The sequence below is a fragment of the Pleurodeles waltl genome, chromosome 3_1, assembly GCF_031143425.1.
Source record: "Pleurodeles waltl isolate 20211129_DDA chromosome 3_1, aPleWal1.hap1.20221129, whole genome shotgun sequence".
Classification (NCBI taxonomy): domain Eukaryota; kingdom Metazoa; phylum Chordata; class Amphibia; order Caudata; family Salamandridae; genus Pleurodeles; species Pleurodeles waltl.
Window position 1 is genome coordinate 1123957775 of NC_090440.1, and position 25667 is coordinate 1123983441.

Below are 25667 nucleotides of genomic sequence, written 5' to 3' on the forward strand. Positions count from 1 at the left end.
CAACCCCCGTTTTTTTAGCCAGATGTTCTATGAAAACTTAAGGCCTGATTTAGGTCTTGGTGGAGGAAATACTTAGTCATTAACATGACGGATATCCCGTCCGCCTTATTACGATCTCCATAGCATATCATGGGATCGTAATAAGGAGAACAGGATATTCAGCCCCCACCAAGACCAAAATCAGGCACTAAGATTTGTAAGCTCATGTTGAAAATAGAAAAGGTGAAGGTAGAAGACTCTCCACAAATCCACTCTATAGAAAGGCGATCTCAACATTACATATACCATTCAGTTTTCTACAATTTAAGCAAGAAGGGTGATTACATTGTGATACCACTCAGAGAGTGCTGTAATGGATTCTATTCTCCCAACACCAAGTTCTCAGAGGTTGTCTGGGCATGCCAAAATCAGCTTCATTCAGTGAAAATGTGGTCCAAGCAAGTGGTAAGTGTAGCCCAGCCCGTCAAAGCGTATTTCAGTATCATATGCATAGATCTGTAGGATTATCTGTTAGTACACTAGGGGCAGATTGCTGTCCAAGGGGGCAGCAAGAAAATGCCACAAACTGTTAAAGCTGTCTTTTGGACTCCTTTCTGATGCTCTTGCTGTGGCAGGATGAACTGGATGATGAGTGATACCTAGTACAGAGCCCATGAATGACTCAGATGAGAAAGGAGGCATTGATCATGAAAGTTACTATAGTGTGGTGAGCAATTTTAAATACATGGTTGCACATGACTCGTGTACTAGACTTACAAGGCTGATTCACAAAAGGCATCTGTAGTATGTAAAGAAGTACGTCAAAAGCATCACTTCTTCATGTAGAACAAAATGCAGTTCACAAACCTAAGGCCAGAGCTCTAGGTAAATGTAACTATAGGATTGAGTAGTAAATGTCAGAGGGTCGGGGGGGGGGGAGAAGTGGGGATTTTCTAGAAATAATGACTACAAAATTGGTGGGGTAGAGGGAAATTTAAGGAGGGGCATATCATTGCAATTCACAAAATACAGTTATACAATATCTACATCTCTATTAGTGTTAAAGAGACTTTAATGTACTCCAGCCTAACCTTGGAGTAAGTCAAGCACCACAAATTGCGAACTACTGTTACTGCAACATAATCCCGGAGAAAACAATGAATGTGCGTACATCATTGACGACCCATAGGAAATGATGTAAAATAAATACATTTTAAATTTAAAATGTGTATATTGATTTAAAACTTTAAAAAACATACATATAATTAATGCTATTTTTTAATTTAATAGTACATTTACACTTAAAATAGATTAAATTAGATTTTAAACTTAGTTTAAAAAGTCTCAAAATTAATTAAAAACATAACATAATCAAGTTTGTTAATAAATAAATAAAAATGTTAGTAAGGGTGGGTGATTTTAATTTCAAAGTATTGTTAAAATTATTTTTTAAATAAGTCATTAATATATTTTAATTATTTTACAATGTAATACAAAGTTAAGTTTAGGAGGCAGTGTGTTGTATATTTTTCTTTAAGTGGTCCTATGTTATTTTTTTTCCTAAGTTACTTTACATTAAATTAACTTTATTTAATTTTTAAATAATCAAATAAATTAAGGGCCAGACGTATCAAAGACCCGTTTTGCATTTCTTAAATAGTGAATTTTAAGAAATCGCTATTTAAGAAATTCAAAATGGGATGTACGAAATTTGCGATTTGGTAATAGTGATTTCTTAAAATTCGCAATCGCTATTGCCGAATCGCAATTAGAGAATGCGACTCCGTTCATCCCGATGGGCCAGTAGGCCCACAGGTGCGAATGATTTTGCATTTCCCAATTTGCAAATTCCAGTTAGGAATTTGCAAATTAGATAATACAAACACCAGGGTGCTGGGGGCCTAAGGTCCCCTCGCTGATGCACCCCAAAAAAATATTTGCAGACATGTGAAGCATACACATGCCCTAGGGGCATGTGTGCGCTACATTTCATTTTTAAAAATGCACTTATAATGCATTTTTAAAAACTACACATGCTTACCACCCAACTTGAGTTTGTGGTATTTGCATTGCCTAAATGCCAAATTCACATTTAGGAAATGCTTGATACATGTGCTTTGGAAATCGCAAATAGGAATTCCCTATTTGCGATTTCCTATTTAGAGAATCGCAATTTGCGATTCTCTAAATGGGGTCGCAATTTTAAGGAATCGCTTTTTTTGCGATTCCTTAAATTGCACTACGAATGCCTTTCATACATCTTGAAAGGCATTTTTGCATGTGCGAACGGCTGAATTTTTTCGATTTGCACCGTTTGCGAATGTAAAAATGTTTGATACATCTGGCCCTTAATCTCCTATATTTTCCTATTAAGGGGCCTGCGGCAGGTGGAAAGTCATTAACTACTTTACCAAATTAAATTGTACAGTGAATCCTTAGTCTACACCCAAGTTTAAATCCCTACTTGGAAATGGTAAATAGCAGAAACACCTATGTTCAGGAACAGTGGTGGGAGGTGACCCTCAATAGTGGAGGGTCGTTGACGAGTGCCAGTACAGTGGCAGGCACTGTAATAAATCACAATGCATTTAGACACACATTCCAAAGCTCTTAATCAGGGCTCATTATTATAACGACCCGTGACTAAGAGCTCTGGAATTAAGGCTGAAGGCATTGAGAGTTTCTCACAGTGCCTGTCATTGGGTCAAAAAGATAAACATATAAAGAAAAAACCTCTTTACTGCAGTCAGCGCGATGGCACCTCATTGAGCCTCAGCCAGCTCCCTCCCGACACTGCTCTAATGCTGCAGATGAGCAGCATGACAGCAGCACCAGGATTAGCTGGAGAGGGCTTCCTCAATGCTCCAGCAGGCACAGGGGTGCTACTCTCCACCCAGGTGTCTTAAACAGCTGGGTGGAGAGGTTAACACTACGCATGTCTGGCTCGCCGTTGTGAGACAGACAGCCAAACTGACATGCGCAGTGTAAACTGGTAGATTGAGCAACACTCCCCTGCTGCTAGACAGCAGAAATACCACGTCCCCAAACACTGCTTTGGCTGGGAGCAGTAAAACAAAAAAATAAAATTAAAATAAAAAGGTAAATCTTTTTTTTTAGCACTATTTTACTTTTTACTTTTTCTGCGCTGGCAGTGGGGGCGGGCACAATGTTACTCCGCCCTAATTGGGGTGAGGGGGGGTGCTGCTGTTCAGGAGTACATGTGCCACATACTCACCTGGTTCCAACCGCAGAGACTAAGCTGGCTCGCCTATCCCCCTGGAGGGCAGCTAATGATCAAGGAAGCGCAAACCCTTAAATCATCCACTGCTCTCACAGGGAACAGGGGTTAATTAAAACATGAAAAATAGACTTGCATCATTGGGTCTGCTCTGCTGCCTTCGAACATTGCACAGCAGGGCCTTTTAATATTGATTTGGGTGCTGTGCACTAGAAACAGGAAGAAGAGGTCTTTACTAACAGTTCTCGGCATATAGGGGGTGATTCCGACCCTGGCGGTCATGGACCGCCAGGGCAGGGGTTGGAGGATGCACCGCCAACAGGCTGGCGGTGCATCAAGGGCAATTCTGACCGCGGCGGTAAAGCCGCGGTCAGAAAAGGGAAACCGGCGGTTTCCCGCCGGTTTTCCCCTGCCCCTGTGAATCCTCCACGGCGGCGCTGCAAGCAGCGCCGCCATGGGGATTCCGACCCACTTCCCGCCAGCCTGGTTCTGGCGGTTTTCACTGCCAGAACCAGGCTGGCGGGAACGGGTGTCGTTGGGGCCCCTGGGGGCCCATGCAGTGCCCATGCCAATGGCATGGGCACTGCAGGGGCCCCCTAACAGGGCCCCACATTGATTTTCAGTGTCTGCCTAGCAGACACTGAAAATCGCGACGGGTGCAACTGCACCTGTCGCACACCAGCAACTCCGCCGGCTCCATTCGGAGCCGGCTTCCTCGTTGCTGGTGCTTTCCCGCTGGGCGGGCGGGCGGCCTTTTGGCGGTCGCCCGCCAGCCCAGTGGGAAAGTCAGAATGACCGCCGCGGTCTTTTGACCGCGGTACGGTCTTCTGGCGGTTCCCGCCAGGCGGGCGGCTTCCGCCGCCGGCGGGGGTCAGAATGACCCCCATAGTGTTTTAACAGTTATTTACAATATTATCACTTACAGACTTCGTCACAAATAATGCTTGAGAGCAGGTACAATTCAAAGGTTAGCTAGAGTTTCTGGCACTCCCGAGAATGTCTTTAAATACAATGTTCAGTTTAAACTCAAATGTATAGATCACACAATCTATTTTCAAGTTCTCTATACAAAACTGGTCAAGAAATACTGGCGTTGAGTCCTTCACTTCTGATGCAATTAAAGTTCGGAGCGCATACGAGTTAAAGTGTCCAGAGCGCTAGGACTTTCAGAAACGTAGAAACAAATAATATCCAAATTCCAAGAAGGAGTTTTCACTTTCAAAGAGTTCAGTCTTGGCTTAATCTCAAACTTATCTATGAATTAATGCACACTAACCTGAGGATCAAGTATTTAGCCTTGTCTTTAAATCTTCAACTGGAATCCAGAGAAAGACTGGAGGCTGTGGTGCAAGAAGCACAAAAGGTGGAATCGTAGCTCTGGATGCAAAGATGCTACAAACCTCGACGGAGACGGGATCAACAGGAAGGCTTGGAAGACTTGATCGCTGAAGGTTCTGGGCGACTCAGAAGGTGAGTGCAGGTAAGATGCTAGCCAGGAATGGAACGAGGCCAAGGCCAGACTCAAGTTCAAACAGGTCTTTCTACCCAATGGGAGACACTGTTCCAGAAAGGCTCATGGCTCACATGGAAGGCTGGAAAGTTCCAAAGGATATGTGGGAGACAGCACGAGTTAAATAATGGATATGACCTTTGCCGATGGCAGGTGCAAGAGACGGTTGGAATCAATTAACCTTGGCAGGCAGAACCAAAGAACATTTGTGACTGGAGTCAACAGGTCACAACACTTGGCGCCAATAACCAACGCAGGTGGAACAAATAAGCATAACTGGTTACAGTCAGTAGGTAATGGAAGATGGAGTTAATTAACCAGTAAACACATGGTTCTCTTACAAGCGTGCAAACAGAGGGAACAATGGTACAGGAGGTTAAAGAAGGTGAAGAGCTCTGGGAGGGGGGACCATGGGTTGCAGGAGCCTGCGAGGTTCCACAGGGGAATGACAACAAGATCTTGTATGCAAAGCCCACAGTACAGAGGACACAAGAGGGGGTCATGACAACATCTACATGTGAGTAGATTTGCACATGCAAACTTGTATTTGTGAAGTAGGCCATAGATGTTTTGGGCCAAACTAGACAAATCCTCTGTGGCAATGGTTTTCAATCTGTGGTCTGGGGACCCCTGGGGATCCGCAAAGCCTAGGTCAGTGACAGCTTAGCAAATTAAATGATAATAAAATATAAATAAAGGGTATCTAAATAAAAAAAAAAGGAAAATGTAAATCTGAACATTTTAAAATGTTATATAAATGTGTTAGGAATTCAAAATTGGGGGCTAAATATTATGTTAGTGCCCTTATTTTGATTAGTGAAAGCAGTGCAAGTGCATCAAACAGAATGTAGTATGGACAACTAGTGACCTCAATTGAATTTAGAAAAGGTCCAACCTTCCCAATAAATTTTTGATTTTTTTGTATTTCTTTGACAATTAAATAAATGATTAAATATTTTGTATATTTATTCGATAAATGTTTGTTTCAGAATTTTTTGTATTCTTTTGCGGTTCAAATAATGGGAAATGCTTGGGCTGGGGTCTCCTGCTTCAAGTAATGACTCATTTGGGGTCCCTGGGTTCCAGTAATGATTATGTGGGGGTCCACCAGAATCAAAAGCCTGGGAACCATTGCTCTATGGTCATTAGGTGTAACATGATGAACGTGGAGTGCACAAGATGTTTGATGATGGGAGGAAAAGACAAGGATTCCAAACTGCAAGAGATGAAGTCTTTATTTTTTAACAATAAAAACAGTGATAAAAAAGTGATGAATTGCACATGGAGCGGTGATTAGGGTATCTGTCAGAACTAGTATATTTTGAAGAACTCTATTGTTAGGTTTGAACCCTCTCTGGATAAGTCTTTTTGACCTTTAACAGTTTTGTGATAAATCACCCTAAATCTCTTATATCTGCTCTTTTTCATCTTTCATTGGTTTGCTCTATTGGCATTCGATGTTAAAGGTTGGTTTGCTTCATTTAGGTGGTTTCTTTTTTGTACCAACTGTTTTCTATCTGTTTTGCTATTTTTCGATTCTAATTGGAGTTTGCTGTTCTACAGAGGATGAAATCTTATGATAAAGAATTTCCAACAAGGTTTTGGGAATAGAGGCGGCTGGAACTATGGACTTCACTGTACTGTAGGTTGTCCGAAAAATAAACTCTTTCGCGCTCATTTATGTTAGTGCATAACTGCCATGGGTTGCAACATCTGACTGGTGCTTACGGGGAGATGGTAGAACAAATTTGAGAGGTAGGGGAAAATAAGAGCATGCTCTCACCATGACAAGTCAGTACATTGATGGTTTCAAGACCATGTATGAACACCTGGTCCAACATGTGTGTCTTAAAACAATTCAAGCCAAAAACTGCGTGATCGGACTGCAAGACATGATTTTTTTAAGTTAGTCTAATGCTTGTTTTTACTCTACTGACACACCACAAGTAAATATATCCTATAATCAGTATGTTCTTAGACACAGCATGCACGTGAATGGTAAGTTCTACAAAACCATCTAGGAGTGAGGAGCTTTATATTAATGCCACAAAGAACAAATTGTTAGCTGGTGTAGCTAGCAGGGGTTACTTTATTCCTTATAATACATGGCCCTATAATCACCCTTCCCACAAACCGCTTCAATCAGTGCTGTCTTGCTCTTTCATTTTCATTGCAGCCAGTGAGAATAATACCAGAATCTAGACTGCAAAATTAAACACACTAAAATCAGTTAGTAATTTTTGAAAATTATAGCAGAATCAGTTTAATGTAAGTCAGGTTAACAAGAACTGTGACTCAGACTGTGTAGAAACATGCAGAGATTCTATCTTTTTAGCAATAACAAATAGCCTGGACAAAATAATGATTGGTGCATAAATATTGTCTTTCTTCTGACCACTTTTCAATTTAGGAAAAAGTTATCAAAAGAAGAATAAACCATTTACCGTTTTCCTTGTTTAAGCTGCAGCTTTTTATAAGCTCTTTGACCTGTCTTTCATCTTGTCTGCTGGCTCCGGGAGCCAGCATGGTGCTATCAGACCTTAACTGAAATAACTTATTGCAGTTAAGCAGCTACATCATTTATTTATTACACACGACTAGAGACGTCACAAGATACCTGTAATAAGCAATTTAAAGATGGGCTTTTAGAAAGAGATAGCTCCCATGTGTTATGAGATTATATTTTTATTTAGGAAATATTTTTATTTAAATAATACATTTATTCTAATTTATAATTTCAGCTTCTGTTAATTGCTTCAATTATTTTGGTTTATTATGTGTGTTTTTGACAATTTTCTAAAGGTAATACATTAAAGACTATGGGGGTTATTCTAACTTTGGAGGAGTGTTAATCCGTCCCAAAAGTGACGGTAAAGTGACGGATATACCACCAGCCGTATTACGAGTTCCATAGGATATAATGGACTCGTAATACGGCTGGTGGTAAATCCGTCACTTTTCCGTCACTTTTGGGACGGATTAACACCTCCTCCAAAGTTAGAATAACCCCCTATATGTTATTTCCTTATTTTTTTACGTGGACAAGTTTATGCCCAGATATGGGTCCCTTGCTCACTTTGTCACTGGAACCAAGCTGCACGTGACTGAAGAGGCCCAATCTGTCCGAAACCAGTCTTGAGTTGCTAGTTTTCTGGTTCAGAGAGAACCTTGTTTGGCAGTTCGGGCAGATCTGTTCCCACTATAGGCGGATCAAGACTGATTTGCTAGAACTCTGTTTAATCTGAAGTGGCATAGTGGGCAAAAGAACGATGGGTACAACAGATTGCAAGCATTCCTCCCATCAAAGTTTGCGTGTTTACTGACCTACAGCCAGCTGGTCTGTGTTTCTGTCTCTATTAATCCAGTAGAGGAAGTTAGGCTACCATCAGAGGATGTCTATTTTATATATACAGAATTTGTAACCCTTTTTCGTCATACTATGTAAAAACACATAGGGAAGCTAGGAAGAGCCCAGGGTGATGAAGAAAGCCCTTTTGATATATTAAGTACATACTACAGGGCTGAAACATGTTGACCAACACAAAGTAGTGAGGTAGGAGCCATAGCAGTTGCCTAATAACCCACTCCTTCTTTTGTTTCTAACCCTATATAGAGCAGGTATAACTACACTAATGAACTAACTACTTCTTACCTTGAAACAAATTAAAACACTGTGCATGACCCTCAACGTTTTACTAACATCCAAAAAACAAAAACATACAGAGTATTAGACATAGGCTCTGTATTTGTCCATGCTTCCTGAAAGTAAGATGATTTAAACAGCACCTGAAAATTGGCTGTTGCAGTCACCTTGTAGCTGAGGGTGCAAAAGATGACATTTGAATCATTAGTAGCTCTGAAACGTTTATATATTCAGATAGTGAAACGTATGGTACTAAATATTTTTCAGAGTACTTTGTGAAGAAAAGTGCCCTGTTCTGAAGACTCATAGAGCTACATATGGGTAGCTCATCAAGTCAGATCTTTGGTTTGCATTCTGCGACTTGAAGCCCTTTTTATGACATTATAAAAACAGTCCTAGAATTCAGTGCAAAACCTGGACTGAATGAGGTACTCATTCATAGGCCTTGAAAACATAAGAGAGGTCTGAGAGGATAAGAATGAATACTATGCTTTTACACCTCCCTCTTGTTCACAAAGCATAATGATATATGTTCATTGCTACAAATCAAAATTGCTAAATAGTACATTTTTCAAGGCAATGCTTAGAATGGCAACTGGTACTCAGAAATGAACACTTTACAAGTTTTTCATACTTAATAAATTAACAAAAACTGTCATACCCCATTTCCACAACTTGGAAAATCAGATTCCTTAACATTACCTATCCGCTCAACATGTCTCATATTTCATACAATAATGAAAATACAATAATGGAAATTTTCAAGTTGACATCTAGCACGATGCATCATTTTTGGCAATATACCCTGCTTAAATACGAAGTTCTTTGATCACGGACATTTATCCGGAACAAACCGGGGCATGGGATCCTTCCAGCCTTTGTCCTAGCACTGACACCCTCATGTGGGAGGCAGAAAGGCTAACGTCTTTCGAGCTGAGGAATCCCATGTACAGACGAACTAACTACTACGCACCATGAGGTAATGACCCCAATAAAACGAGCTCCTCATCAAGGGCAACCAGCTCTCAAAATCAAAATAATCAAGCATTCCATTACCATTTTTATTTGTTGTCAGCCTATCCGGCCATAACAATTACACACAATAAATACCAATCCATCGTAACACTGTAAAAATCACCTTAGATAAAACATATCAATAAAAACTACACTTGGCATCTTTGGTTTGACGTGTGCCAAAGTGCACCCAATTTACCCTGCATTATCATGAACATGATTTATAACAATGATTTACATAGCACACTTAACATATTCTAAAAAGACATTATAAACCTAAAAATTAGATAACTTATTCTGGCACTAATCATTTGGGGCCTTACGGTGCCAACCACCAGTTTGATTGCGACCCAGGACCTATCCCCATTTTACAGCAACCTGCACCAGCTTCCCAAACTGATTGCAGCTATGGGACGACGCAAGCAATTATACTTGTGCCAACTAAAGGTGCATTGATAAATGTAACTTCCAAGCCTCCAGTATATAAGTTGAGACCTTCGTCACAATATGTTTTTCATCTGATCGCATACATAACACTTCCTCTTCTTTGCACTTCCTGGCTCCGTATGATCTAAAGAGTGCACGTAAGTACAATTTGCGGAGTTTGAGCGTCAAGTGACATCATAAAAGGAAGTGGGATAATGTTTCTTGGCCACCATGAAGACATGGACAGCAATCTAATCTACCCAGCCGGACGGGTTGCCATCTATTGGTCACCGCTATCACCGGTAGTGTGCCCTTACAAAATTTAAAATAGAGAACCCTTTTTTCTTCCGGATAAATACTATCTATAAAAACAGCTGGTTTGAGCTCTTGATTAAACAAAATATAACGCTTAAATAAAGGACTAAGGGTCATATGTACGAACACATTTTCCCATTGACACAGAATGGGAAAAACCCTTTGCTACATCTGGCCCTAAGTGTCTCACACATGCTCTGTGTCTTTTGGTCCCAGTATGCCTTTTTTATAACAAATAGACTAGGCCTTCTGATTTTTTCTGGATGGAGACAGAGATCTTCCTGGCCTATAGCAGCCAGGAGGGTTGAGATGTGTTTGAACCAGGGCAATTTCCGATGACTTTGTAGCTTCATAATGTCCATCAATGCATCTCTACTGTATATGGTTTAAGTTCCTCTTTTGCCCAAATACGGATCCAGTATCTTATTGGAGCCAATGCAACGTAATCCTCAATCTTCCTCATTTGTAGATCTATTCTTATTGCGTTCATCGATGTGGCATTGCCTAAGCAAAGTAATCGGCGTAATTTTTTTTTCTCGGTTACTTGTATTGATGGAGTCTTTCTAAATCCCCAGATCTCTGCGCCATATAGTGCTGCAGCCCTTGCTTTTGTTTTATATGCAAGCAGTGCAGAACTCAGAGTGACTGCCTGTAGCTTTTGTGAATCTGAGTACAGCTCCAGCTTGTTGGGCCAAGGAGATGTTGCTTTTATAAATTTGCGGTTTCCATGTCAGTTTTTCGTCCAGCCCACAGCCCACAGCCCAGGTAGTCATAGGTGGCCACTTGGGCCAAAGGCTTTTTATTTACCCTAAAAGTCACATCTTCTGTTTTTGGTTTAAGAATCATGAACTTGGTTTTCCCCTCATTAATTACCATACTCCTCGAGGTACAAAATGATTCAAAACCCCCAAGTAGTCAATGCATTGCTATCTCCGTTCTTGCCAGTAATACAGCGTAATCTGCAAAAAGCAGGATAGGTATATTTTCAATGGCTAGTTTTGGACAATCTAAATTTAATTTCCTCAGGTCTTGACTTACTTAGTTTATGTAGCAATGAAATAAGGTTGGAGCCAAGACACAGCCTTGTTTTACACCTCGCTGGGTTGGGATCTCTGCAGTGTAATCGTTTCTCGTACTGTATCTGACCCTGGTGGTATTTCCTGTATGCAGTAGGATTAATGCCTTTAGGATTTTTCCCTGTAATCCCATTTTCAACAGTAACTGCCATAATGTTCGGCAATTCACGCTGTCAAAAGCTGTTTGAAGATCCACAAAGAACAGGCATAATAGACAATTTTCTAGGGCGACGTATTTAGCGCAAATCATGTTCAACATAAAAAGTTGATAAGTTGTGCTTTGGCCTCTCCTAAAACCAGCTTGATGTGTCGATAATAAATCTCCATCCTCTAGCCCCATTGATCTAAACGCGACTGAATCAATTTGGCGAAAAATTTTCCAACACTATCAAGCAATGAGATTGGCCTGTAATTACACACCATATCCCGTGGCCCTTTTTTGTGTATTGGAACAATTATTGATTTCTTCCAAGAAGTGGGGATTACCTCGAGGTGCCAAACACTATTGAATAGACGAGCTAAATCAGGTAGCCATAACGTTAGTTGGTTACGATAAACGTCTGAAGGAATGCCATCTGGGCCTGCAGCCTTGTACGGCTTTTGGAGGAGAATTGCATGTTTAATCTCTTTCTCACTAAATTCCAGTGTTAACTCCGTTGCACATGGAACGGCATAAATTGCTTGCATGGAATTTGTGCTAGGGAGTTTATTAGGGACTAATTCGTCCTGTGTTTCATTTTCCGACACAATGGGCCATTTTAATGATGCCACATAAGTCTCTTGGAGTGGAAATGCCTTACTTGATCTTTGGTTATTGCCTTCCAACCCTTGACTGAGACTATTTGAGTTATTGGTGCTACTGGGTACCATCTTGACCTCTTCTTGGTACAGGGCGGTGAAGTGCTTTACCCAGAGTTGCGGGTTGATGTTCAGCTCTAGATTTTTCGGAGGGCCTTCACATCCCCACCTAATTACCTCCCAAAACTTTGTACAGTTTCCTGCCGAAATTGCCTGCAGGAGAATTTTCCAAAGCTTGTGTGGGAAAGTCTTCCTCTTGTATCTCAGTAATTTCTTGTACTGTTGCCTGCACTCGTAAAAATGTTGCTCATTAAGGTCATTCAGATGCCGGTTCTTTAATGCTTGTGATAGCGCCCTTTTTAATTTTAAACACTCACCATCAAACCAGCCCTCCATCATTTTTTAATTAGTTTGGAGATGCTTGGTTCTTTCCTTTGTTGTTTGTTTATGCAGGAGGGGTAAGGCCTCATTAACTGATAGATTAAGGAACGTGCTGAGTGATAACAACCAGGTTTGACTAGGTACACTCATGAAAGATTTGTCCACATTGGACCATATTATGTTTTTCCAATTTGGTCTCATAGTTATTGTTAGGCTGTTCCCGTTATATGGAGACTCAGTTTTCCCTGAACTCATGTCCGGATGGGCCATCTCCATTAGCAATGGGTCGTGGTCACTCTCAATCCTGTCCCTTATTTCCATGTCGATGACATAGTGCCAGGCTTCGATGTTTATTGCCAGGCAATCGATTATTCTTTGCCTTTTTCCAGTTCAAAAGGTGGGTTTGAAGGCTCTATCTGAATTTGTTCTTCCATTTAATGTACGGATTCCTCCTTCTATTAGAGCTTAAAAAATTAATTCTCCTTTCTTGGAGTCTTGACAACGTTGGATGAGGGGTGTTGGAATGTTGCAAATGTGATCTTCCTCTACTACTTGATCATCCCCGAGAATGGAATGGGGTTTAATGTTGAAATCACCGCATATTAGTAAAAAGGTTTTACAAAGCTGAGGGGGGCGGTCGTTCATGTGACCAAATGCTGGATTCCTCCAACCTTTGGATCTTTTGTTTAAGATATGTTCCTTGAGGAGCCGCAGACCTGGCTTGAATTGGACCCAGCTAATAGGAGGGAAATACACATTTACTATTTCGAGTGACCACTCCTCGTATTTTACTACAAGCGTGTGGATTTCCTTGCTTAATACAGCATGTGTTACTGCCCAGTTTCCCAGCAGTGAGATTCTGATCCAAATGATCAAGCCTCCTGATGGTCTTCCTTTTTTTTGTTTGGTGGCAGGTAGATGGAAAGTAGAATACCCATCTAGATCGATGGCATTGATAGACCAGGTTTCCTGGAAGCAGCTGATATCTTGTTTTTTAATGAATTCTACCCAATCCTTGTCCTCCATTTTGCTTTTTAAGCCTGCAATATTCCAGTTTAAGATTTTTAATGTTGGGCTGGTTCTGTCTTTTATATTCAAGCAGTCCATTTTTTGCTACAGGCTTCTACATGGCTGATCTTCATATATCTGCGACTGGAGGGGGTTACCCATGCTGTTTCTTGGGGAATTAACCAACAGGCAGAACCTCATGTTGCTCAGATTTGTTCGTTCAGGTAGTTGTTGTTTGGAGCTAATTGCTCCCTGCAGTATCGAGCCAGAATTCCCTTTTACCTCATGCCTACCTGACACATTTTGCTTTGGAGCTTTTTCAAGAAATATTGTTGGATACGGTTCCTTTTGCGGAATGGCAGTAGATATTCCCCAGATCTTCAACAAATTAGAACATTTTAGGATCTGTTTTACTATCCAAGGTGAAACCCAGACTGTTTCTGTTAATTACCCACTCTCTAATCCTTTTCTTTGTATGAATCTTACTGAGAGCAGATCTTTGGTTGTTACGTTCTGCAGGGCTGGCAGGGAGTTAACCAGATGTAAAATATTGGACCTATTTAGGATGTCTTGGCTTCCTCTTGAGGAATACTCAGAAATAAACATAATCGTGTCTTCAAGCTCTTCGCTTGTTTCAGTGCGGATCTCGGTATGCCCGCCACCTCCCTGCGACCATCTTCCTTGAAGTTGATTATCTTCCTTTTCTTTACTGTAGGTGGTAACTGCCCATCCGGTCGACGCTAGTTCTTCCTGACTTTTTATCCTTCCATATTGTGACTCTATATTCCTATATCCTTCATATGGTTGCCTTTTTGGAGGCCAATTTTTTCTGTTTTTTCTTTAATTTCCAGGTCAAGCACTGGGTGCGATAAGGTAGGCAAATCAATAACCCACCCAGGCTGGCTACTGAAATTGTGATTTCCTGGGCTAGCCTGAGAGCAGTATTTTGCTTTTGTCCGCGGTGCGGGAACCGGAGCTAATAAGTTCTCCATGCACATAGTTGTTCTTATACTTTGTTCACTTCCTGTGAGCTCGGGGCTCTTTGCCCTCCTGATTTAACTTTTACTGTTTTCTTGTGGTGCCCCCTCAGTAATACAGTTCGGAGGCTGCTGACATTTTCAGTTGTGGTTCCCCACTGTATTTGAGTAATGTACCTGAGCTAGGTGTTCTATTTTTGTAACTGGGAGGTACTTGTCCATGCCAGTGCTTAATTTTGATGTCTCTAGGCTCCTTTTGGATATTCCATTGACTAGAGCGTCGCTTACCTCGCTTATCCCTAGCTTTGCACCTGGATCTTTTTCCGACCTCCTTCCATTATCTGTGTCATGCCCAGATGCTTGGTTTCCCCTGAGGCCAGTGGGTATACGATTTATGTGGGAATGGTAAGTGCAGCTTTTGTCGCACAGTAGTCCGGGATTTTTATTTTTTAAATTACTGTCTTTATCTGTTGATTTTTTGAGACTCTCTGGCTTAATGTTCTGATCTCTATACTGCTGTTGGGCAGGCTGGTCACTTATATTCCTAATTTGCCCCGCTGGGCTTGCCTGTTGTGACAAATTTAGTGGCTTTTTTACTGATAATTTTTTATTTCCTCTGGCTTTTTTCCACTTATTTTTCCATTTACCTATTGATTGTGGCCTTTTGCTCGGGACCCTCTTTTCTGCTATACTTAAAGCTTTGATTCCAGGTACAGGACTTCCGTTCTTTCCCTCTGTCTTATCTATACAGATGTTCGCATCTGGGCAATCCTCTCGTCCTGGGCCTAAGGGCCCTTCTCTGTCTATTGGCCTTCCCATTGATCTGGACTCTGTTTCTATTGACTCATGGTTGCACACCTGTGCGCTTTTGAGGCTGTATTTACAATCTTCGATTATGTTTTTGATTACTTTCGGGACTTCCAATAGTTTTCCAGCAGTGGGCCACAAGCTTGCATGTCCATCTTGTTGACCACTGCCTGATGCAACAGATTTTCCCTTATAACGCCCTCTACTAAGGCCATTCTGTAATCTATGGTCTGTATTGAAGTTGTAAATTGTTTAGTCAGCTCAAGTTGAACATCGAATTTTTGAGACTGGGCCATGATTGTTGTTGCAATTGAGTCCAATGTTGTACATATAACTTTCATAATACTAAGAATTGGTTGGTCTAATGAGAAATTCTCTCTATTTCCCCAAGCTTGCCCATTTTGCTCATTAATTGTTTGGCCTTCTAAGATCTTGTCATCCTTTCCCTTATGGCCTTGAATTAGTCTGCCTTCCAGGAAATTTAAATCTTCCAATGTTATACTATTTAATTGGGGCTCTATATTGCCAATTACGGAGTTGTCGAGCGAGGAAAGCTCAAGACTAAATGAACTAACTTCGTGTCTACGCAGTGTTGAATTGGTTTTTCCTGTTTGGCTTTCGCGATGGAGCTGAGACACTGAAAGCTTACGGGTCTGCTTTATTAGTAATTGTTCTGTTTCGGGCCCCTTTGTATTTTGTATTACGATAAGTTCTGCTTGGGCACATTGTGGGGGGATATTAGTGAGGAGCTCCCGGGATTTAATAGTCCTGTGTGGGCTCCGTGGTAATTTCTAAATAGCTCATGGCTTGTTCTTTGCTCCCCCAAAGAATGGCCCCACTCTGGGAAGTTGTTTAACTCCACTTCGCCATCTATAAAGGAGTTATTCATTGGACGAGATGATCGAGAAGATCGTAGCTGGGATAGGGGAATATCCGGCTGCCCGGTCTCAGAATGCTCCAGTTTGACCCCCCCCCCCCACGTTGTTGCCACCTATTTCCCCCGGTGGCAATACTGGGGAGTCACTAGCTTTAGAGCTTTGCATCTGCAGCCGATCAGTGTTTGAGTTCACATGGTTATAGTAGTTAGTAATGGTGTTTGCTTTTGGTTTGGCTTTCCTTGCCCACCTGGACCCGGGTGCATCGGTGTGTGCTGTTGTCTCCTACTCGGAGGACTTGCAAGGCCCCCCGCAGTTTCTCCTACGTTCAATATTACACGCCCTGTGTCATTGGGGTCAGTACAGGCTAACAGCAAAGGTCCTAAAGCCAATTCGGGTGTGCCACCCATCTCCTCTCCTGGTTCACTTTCGTCGCCGGAGCTCCCGGATTGGACACCCTCTGCTGTGACCTCTCCTTGATTTACAAATTCCCTTTGGGATAGCTGAGTGATTCCGGCATCCTGATCCTGGTCTAACCCAGGATCTTGCAGACTGTCGGATTCCTGCTTTGGTCTTTGGGATTTCGTTGGGCGGACTAGTGCTTCGTTGGCCTCCCTAGCCTCCCTGGCCCTCTTTGTTTTTCCTCTTGTTCCGACCATCTTCACTGTGTCTTCCTCTAAGTTCCTTACTGGGTCTTTAGAGAGTAACTTTTATTATTGTTGTTATTGTCTTATTATATATATATTTTTTTTGCTTGAACTCTTGCCCTATAGGACAGTACCAGCAGTGCCAGCAGTTTCAGTCTCAGTCTCAGTAAATTGTTTTTCCGGAAGTAAAATTGCTTTTGCGGAGGTACTCAATACGCGTCGCACAGAACGCAGTACACTGATGGGGTCTATCCCTCCGGCACCATTAACATCTGCTCCACTCTTCTCTTTATCAATCTCCTGTTTCCTTTCTTCCCCCCTTGACAGCCGCTTCGCTCCACGTCTCAAATGTCTATAACTGTCTATAACTGACTTAACATGTTGATAGCAAGTTGGTAGAGTCGCTTACTTGCGCTGTTTGTGCATCCACTCTCGTCCACCAGGGTCTGGCGTCACCACCCCTCTCCACTGCTCCACTTCTTCACTTCTCCTGCCTCTCGTCGCCTCAGGATGTACCTCACAGCGTCTTACACCTCCAAAGCTCAAGGACCGCATGGACCGAGCAACAACCGGACCACCAGCAACCAAGGCTGGAGCTGGGGGCTGAGGGTTGGGGCTAGGGCGAGGCAAGTGGTGGCCAAGCACCAGCAGCCAGAGACCAAACCAGGACTGGAGCTAGAGCGGGGCAGGGTGCAGCCAAGTACCTCAAAGCAGCACGGTGCTGCACAGCAGGACCAGCACGGCAGGAACCAGCGTGGGAGCCAGGGACTGCCTCAGGCCGGCAGAGCAGGAGCAGCCCCCCTGGCCAGCAGAGCACCACAAAGCGCTGCAGCAGCAGGAATCCACAGAAACCGGCGTGGGAGCCGGGGGCTGCTTCAGGCTGAGTGCAGCAAAAACCGGCAGCAGGAGCAGCCCACCAGACCAGAACGCCACAAAGTGCAGCGGCACACCTCCACGGAACACCTCCGCGACCGGGAGCCAAGACGTGAGCCACCCGGCACCGGCGTCAGTCAGCGTCAGTCAGTCGATTCGAGTCGAAATCAAAGTAGACCAATATATCTGCTCATTCAATGGGTACACTACTTAATATATGCCAATGGTTTCAGGTGGTGGGCACCACTTCTATTTTTTGGGAAAATGGACTATGGTTCATGATTTGACTTCGACCCACTTCAAGAGAGTGAAAGGATGGAGAGGGACATCTTAAGGGTGAAAGAAAGATAGGACAAAAGCATCATAAGGAGAGGGTAAGGACGAAAGGAGAACCTGCGTGACCGAGATAAGGAAACAGAGCATGTAGGGTGGTGGAAGAAAGAGCTACTAGCGCTGAGCGGCATAGAAAGATGTTAGGCTTGTAAACGTATTTATTTATTTAACAAATTAAGCGCCGGAAAGATTGCACACACAGGACTATTTCAAAAGAGTAATCATATGTATTCCTGAAAGGTAAAACTCCCTGCAGTCCTGTTTCAATTATCAGTCCCAGACCTTCTCTGCTTTGGGGGTTAAGAGTATTTTCAGAACATGTATTGTAGACCCAAGGTAATGCAAAAGGTTCTAAGTAATGTAAGCAGGTGTGCTACTAACGAATTGTGTTAATATTGCTACAGTTCACAACTGACCATGGATCAGTGCCAGAAACAGAGACCTACATGAAAACTAGCAGTATTCACTCTAGAAAGGTGACTGAAATGCTAGAAGAACTGACTTCTCAAGCCCGACCAGATTACAGGTGGGCATTGCTACCTCCATGCAGGCCAGTATGGCTCGGATTGCTAACTTTTTTACACTCTAAGATCAAATGAAAAGCATAAAGGATGCGTTCTGACCAATAAATCAGCTGAGACTACAAAGTGTTCTCTCGTTCAATTGGCTAAAGGGAAACATTTAACACGATTTTCCTTGAAATTAGGTTTCATAGAGAGATTCAATGCCAAAAATAGTGGGCAGACCAAAAAACGAATCTAAGTTAGGCATGTTATATTTTCTCTCACACACGCTAGTATAGTACAACACGTTTATGTCCTTACTATAATATTGCATAGAACATTTCATGAGTATACCATAAAAATAAGCATACTTACCAAAACCTTGTTTATCCATTAGGTCTTTGCTGAAATCCATATAGATAAGCCCTTCGTACACCTACACACAGAGCACATGTTGATTAACAACTTTCAACTGGAGTCTAGAAGGCATTTTTTTTATAAAATCATGTTTTTTCAATTCATCAGAAAAATGGATATTCATTTCGAGAAGGGGTATTCTTCCAGCTTATCAAGCACAATCAAGTTAGGTCACAAACCAGTTCTAAGTGTCTTTTGAGTAATACCTGGTAGCTACAGCACAAGCAGCGCAAAGCTCCCAGGAGAAATTTGTGTTATGTTAAAGCAGTACCAAGCAATATTACAATAAAGAACACAAACAGCATAAAATTCGCAACACGTAATAAGCAAAAAAAGACACAAAAAAATCATAAGGCAAACAAAATGCATGATTTTATTAAGTTTTAAGGTAAAAAGTGTTGAAAACTAAAAAGTCTAATGAAAGTCAACGTTTGCAGTAGACTGATACTTCGGAGTGATTTCAAGCTGACTGCAGTGGAGCAGTGTCCAGATATGCCTCCCAGGTTACACAAGTCCAAGTTTTTACTTGGTGACATGGTTACTTTTCTAGTTCTCATAATCTTAAAGTGGGGAAAGACCGGATTCTGAAGCTGGCGAGGGTTCCTAAATGCCAAAGTTGGTGTCACGCTCTCTATGGAGTTTTCGGTTTTGGGACCAAAACATCAGAAGGAGACCAAGCTGGATTCTGCAGCTGCTGAGGGAACATTGCTGCTGAAGTAGCTCTACCACATCATCAAGGTGAAAAATGTTACATCTGTATTCTCACTTATTCGCCTCTGAAATCTTCACATTCTTTGCAGCTTTTTTTCTCTCCCTTTGCTAAAAACACTCTCAAAGTCACCCATTCATTATGGTTGTAGCCTTTTCTCCTATCAAAGGCCGAATATTCCCTTTTATGCACATCCATATGTAAATGAGAGAAACCCCCCTCACTCTGTACTGGAATCAGTTTTCCCTTTTGCGGACACAGGAGAATACCTGAGTGTGCTCTGGATTTGGACAGGTTCCTGTTCCTGTGATTCTCACTGGGATGTTCTCATTAAAGGGGGTTATTTGTTCCTTTATCTACCTTGTTGACTCATCCTTTTTAAGTGGTAAGCGTTTACATTACTTCCGATCTGCTGCTCCCAAAGGCAGCTGCACTGTCATCCAGAAAGCCAGTTGTTCTTTCCTAATCTGGGTGCTATTTATAGCCACAGACGTGAAGGGAGACAACCACATACGTTTTAACTCATTTGCTCTCAGACACCACAACATTAATTTTTTAAACATTATTTTTTCACTACGCTTGCACTTCACAAACAAATGCACAATATATTTTAAGCACGTTTCTACATTTTTCCCAAAATGATTTGTGAAAATTGATTTTTATTCACAATCAGGCCTGTTCATGGAAAATATGAATGCCAACACTGTGACAGAAACCCTTTAGTAACCTCACTGTAGGTACATACTTTTCTTTACTGTTTATTATGTTTCACTTTTGCACTGTGAGCACTCAGCCCTGTTGGCATTCAAAGCACACTAAAGGGGTAATTAGACATTGTATACAAACAGACTTTCTAAATTGCAAAGCACTTTTCTTTCAAAAACACAACATGGTGCACAAGGTCTACAAAACCGATCACATTAGATCAGCCTTACAGGAGTAGTCTGTAAGTTTAACAAGTTCCTTATTTTAGGACGGAAACCTTCACCTACCCTTATGCTTCATCATAGGGTCACTCCTCACACCAGCCACAATGATTGCTGGTGACGGCTACACCTCCCTGCTGAAAGGGAGGAGCTCTCGGAGTGTTTTGTTTTGGGATCTCAATGGCCCTATTTGAGCTGCATGTAGGAATGAGGCATGCAGAATTAAGGAAAAGTGACACGAAGGGATAAAACTACTCCTTGGTGGAAGGGATAAAACTTTATTCTGGTGTCCCCAAGGTGAAGATTAAAACTGAGAGAGGGGTGAAACTTCAACCCAATAGAGGTACGTGGCCAACATGTTTCTGCCTGACTTCTGACCTTAAAAAGGGGCTCTGGGCATTTTTCAGGACCAATTTCTTATGCTGTCACTATACCAGACAAAGTGGGTTGATGTGTATGTAAATATCTACAGTTGTATGTAAAGGTAAAAATAGACAGTGACCAACATCAGTTATGGTAACTGTCCACCGTCGTCGTCACCTGGAACAAATATAAAACAATTCAGAGATATATATCTAAATAAATGTAAGTGTTTCTTTGAAAGTTATAAAATTACAATAGTGCACACGTCGACTCAGGTGACCAACAACGAATCTCTGGCCTGGAGATTGGGGGTAACATGACGGCTGCCTGAATAAGCAGTTTACAGATCAGTGCGGCCGTATGTTTAACTTACCAGCGAGAAGAAGAGGCCTGGCTTCATGTCTGGCCACATGCCATTGATAATATAGACAAAGGGAGGAAGCTTTAGTCGGCGGATGATAGCATTTTGGGAAAGGTGGTATAGCACTGAAGCGCTGGAGTTCAGCAGCAGCTGCGGTCGCTCTGTGGAGAGGTTCCTGTGCTTGGACCATGCTGTGGGCTACTTAAGGCAGAATCACCTTCTTGCAGCATCCCCGCGTCTTCATAGTTTTTGCCGTGGCACTTTTGGCATTGAGGCAGGTGATGTGGATGGAAGGTCAGACAAGGATGCTGCCCCCTACACAATAAAGGTGCAGCCATGTGGCCCAAGCAGCCCGTTTGCACGGAAGCATGGAGAAAGTCTTCCAGGCTAAGGGTGGGGAAAGCAAAAACCCATCAAGAAAGATATTCACTAGGGGCTCGGGCACAACCGAATCGCAAGAATCCAATTATCCAACTAACCAAGGTGAGATGGTTCTGATATCTCAAGCCTCCCGAACAACATACAGTCAAATCAACAGAACTAGCCTTTAAATCCCATTTCAAGAAACAAGTACAACACACTAGTACACCTCCAACATAAGGTTAGAAGGGGGGAAGAAGGGGAGGCAGAAGGTCGAATTCCCCAGTGAAACTCACACCCTCAATTAATTCATTTTTTAGAGTTATGACGCAAAGAAGTACCTTTACTAAGAGTATACTGCTCCAGGGTACTCTGAACCCCGAGTAGCCCTTGCAAATATCGGCTAATCAGGAGCTGCCCCCTTTGGCCCATGGGAACATAGGTACAGCATGTGCTGGTGCTGTTATAAATGATGTGGAAGCTACTATCAATGGTGGTTAAGGAGTGCAGATTATGGAACAGATATGCACCATTGGTAGTTCTGGCAGAGGATAGCGAGGGACCCGGGGTAGATGCATGGCAGTGTGGATAGTGATTATGCTGATGGAAATAAGCCATCTGTGAGCACTGGTACTGCAAATCCTGAGAGTCCACTGATCGATTTAGGGGCAGAGACCAAAAAAGATTTGAGATCTCAGAATCAAACCAAAGAGACATTGAGGGTGCGTGTCAAGCCCTAAGAAACAACTAGCAAAATGACATTACTGAGAGAACTATATCTTTAGAATAGAAAGTGGATAAAATGAATGATGAACTCTGATTTAAAAAAAAAACCTTTTGAGTTTCTAGTACAGAAAAGGCACAAACTTTTAGATGAACTTGAAAGGCTGAAAAAATAACTCTCGCCTTCAAAACGTAAGAATTTTGAATGCTCCGGAAGGATCTGCGGCCGTGATCTAAATTTTTTTATTTTTTATTAAGTAACTTAGAGAGGACGTTCTTAGTTAATAAACCACAAGTAGACCTAGAAAAAGAGATCCAAAGCGTTCACAGGGACCCCAGGAAAATCTTGTTGAATTTTCTATCATACACTGTTAAGGAGCAGGATTAGGGGCTCACAATCAAGACTAGATCACTAACAGCAGCAGACTACAGAAAAGTGTCATAGGGAGTTAAGCCACAGAAGGATAAGATTGAGAAACTGGAGGCCAAAGTTCAGTTAATGTTCCTGGTGATGTAGAGAAATGTTTAGCATGAGGAAGGTGGAACAAGCGGACAAGCTTATTAACAGAATGAGTTCTTCATGAAGGTTGTCTAAATTTATCCCACATGGATAGCCCCTTCAAAGGTGGACAGTACACAGAACACTGTTAACTGACCCCGTAGTACTGCAAGAGCTTAGACAGCAGAGCAGGTGGTAGTTTGAGATTATTGTCAGGACCTCCGTCTCTGCAGGGGGATGCTCTGTAAAATGAGCTCTATCCAGGCTAGAGAATTCCATGAGAAAGTCAGAGAAAAGGACATTGTCAAGCTAGAGAAAGTGATACTAGAGACTAGCTCCTAGGAGGAAGATCAAAGTAGGCAAGGTAAGCTAAATGAGGAACAAGAAGCCTTTAAAGATTTAATGGAAGGTAAGGCAATGGCAGGTGGCAGGTATCTCAGTTAGCATGTTATGAGTATGGGGAAAAAGTGGTCATTTGTTAGCATGGAAAGTAAGAGTAGATATGGCAAAGAATTACATAAGCAAGGTAGTAATTGATGAAGTAGGTAATATGTTTGGCAAAGAATTACATAAGCAAGGTAGTCATTGATGAAGTAGGTAATATGTCGGTTGACCTTGTAGAAATTAAGGCAGGTATTCTGAAAGTATTGAACTTATTATGCACAGAGGCAAGAAAGCCAGATCTCTTCACTTCAAAGGAATGGCTAAAAGACAAACATCTTCCAGTTTTGGAAGGGAAAGATAGAGAGACTTTAATAGGAGAAATAACAGTTGGGGATGTACTTGTGCAGCTTAATAATTTGAGAAAGCAGCTGGCCCTGATGCAGAATTTTATAAAGCTTTGAAAGGAGTAATAATTTCGGTGTGAGTAGAATTGTTTAATTCATTACAAAAGAAAAAGGTAGAGATGGCCCCTAGCTGGAATGAGGGAGGCAACTATAACTGTGATTTTGCAACCCATTAGGGACACAAAAAATGCAGATCTTACCGCCCAATCTCATTACTTTAGTTACGATTGTAAAATCTATTCTGGGATAATAGAAAGAAGATTAGCAAAGGTAGTAGGAAACATTATCCATCTAGATCAGAATGTTTTCTTTTCAGGCAGGTAAATGCATGATCCCACACATTTGTTAATGTACACATCCATTGTGCTATTGCAACAGGGGACCCCCTTAGCAATAGTTCCAATTGATGTGGCAAAAGACTTTGATAGGGTATGTTGGGCTTAACCGTGGGAGGGCTTGGAGTCATTCGGACTGCCCCTACTCCTTGTAGAAGGGATTATAAGGTAATATAGGGCACCATCAGCTAAGATCCTTGTTAACAGGAAATTAACGCACAAATGTAATATTTCGAGAGGGACACAGCAGGGATACCCACTTTCACCGGTCCTTTTTGGTCTATATATTGAGCCACTGGCACAAGTCTTCAGGGGAATAAAGGGATACAAACATTTCAGTCTAAGAACTTCAAAGTAAAATAGCTTTATATGCAGACGTCGTTGTGCTGTATACCAGAGATTCTGAATGAACTGCTGCCATAATAGAGGAGATCACAGCAAAATGTTGGGGCCTTTTCATAGTATGTAATAAATATCGTCAAAACAAAGGTTATGAGTTGGAATCTGCCGAACTGTAGAGGCAAAGAGACATTAGATACCTGGGTATTAGAGTTAGAGATAAACTTGAAGATCTGCCAGACGTTAACCTTAAATGGGTGATGAGAGAAATAAAACATATAATTAATAATGGAGGAATCTTCCATTGACAATATATAGGCATACCAACTTGAATAAAATGGTAATCCTTCCAAAGTAACCTATTGATAGCTTTTCAGAAAGCTATTGTTCCAAAGATCAAGAGTATAGTGAGTAGTTTCATATGGGTAAATAAGGGAAACAGGCTTAGTTGGAAGAAACTTAAAAGAAAGCTTAAGAAAGGTGGTTTGGCTTTTCCGGATGTGTGGATGTACCGTCTAGCATTCCAATTTAGAAAATATGGAATGCTGTTGTGTAGACCAGATGATCTATGTAGAGGAAAGGTATTTTTAGCCTTACTAGGCACTTTGGATTCAATTTGTTTTGCATAAGTTTGAGTCATGCTTTTTATTTTTTGGGTCTCCAAACCAAAGCTCTGAGGCGTCTTAGAATTTTGGTATAATATGAGAAAAATCTTGGAGACTGATTACTATGCAACATATGAACCTATGTGGGATACCCCTAGCACAACAGTTTTCTCTGAAGATAAATTGAGCATCCCATTAGGAGAGTCAGGCTTGGTATATTGGGGTTAGCTGCAAAATCAGTTGCAAATAAAGGGCCTGATTTAGATGTCGGCTGAGAGAATACTCCATCATAGACATGACAGATATCCCAACCACTATATATCAATCCCCATAGGTTATAATGGGACCATAATACAGTGGACTGCATATCCGTCACGTTTGTGACAGAGTATTCCCCTCCGCCGACATCTAAATCGCGCTCAAAGCCATGGGAGGAATTGGCTGAGGCTACAATGGGATCTATTTCTAGGTTTAAATTTCTTCAGTTGACAACGTGATGGAGTTTGAATAATAAAGGTTCAACCGCTGATAAATGGGAATTCTTCTATTTTGTCCTCTCTAGTGAAGCTGAGGAGTGTCTCTGCCCTCTCCTGGTGAGATCTCCTATCCTCTCTCCTCTCCTAAAGCCATTGTTGTTCTGCCCTTTCCTCTCTCCCGAAACCAAAGTTCCCACAACGTGCCTCACTCTTCTGAAGCTGAAGTCTTTTTGTCCTCTCCTCTCTATAAATCTGTTTTTCTCCTGTCCTGCCCTCTGTCCCCTATGGCCTCTCTTGAAGTCGAAGAGTCCTTCTGTCTTCTCTTTAGTCTGAAGGCATGTTCCCTCCTTCGTCTGCAGTCAT

The 25667-nt window shown here is 41.9% G+C and overlaps 1 protein-coding gene across 1 annotated transcript in view; it reads right to left on the bottom strand.

The window, feature by feature from the left end:
• Positions 1–25667, bottom strand: part of LOC138285009 (uncharacterized) — a 597004-nt gene that overhangs the window by 114376 nt on the left and 456961 nt on the right. Inside the window, exon 17 of the mRNA XM_069224423.1 lies at positions 18779–18839. Within this exon, the coding sequence (XP_069080524.1) occupies positions 18779–18839 (61 nt within the window). The remainder of the gene's footprint in view (positions 1–18778; positions 18840–25667) is intronic.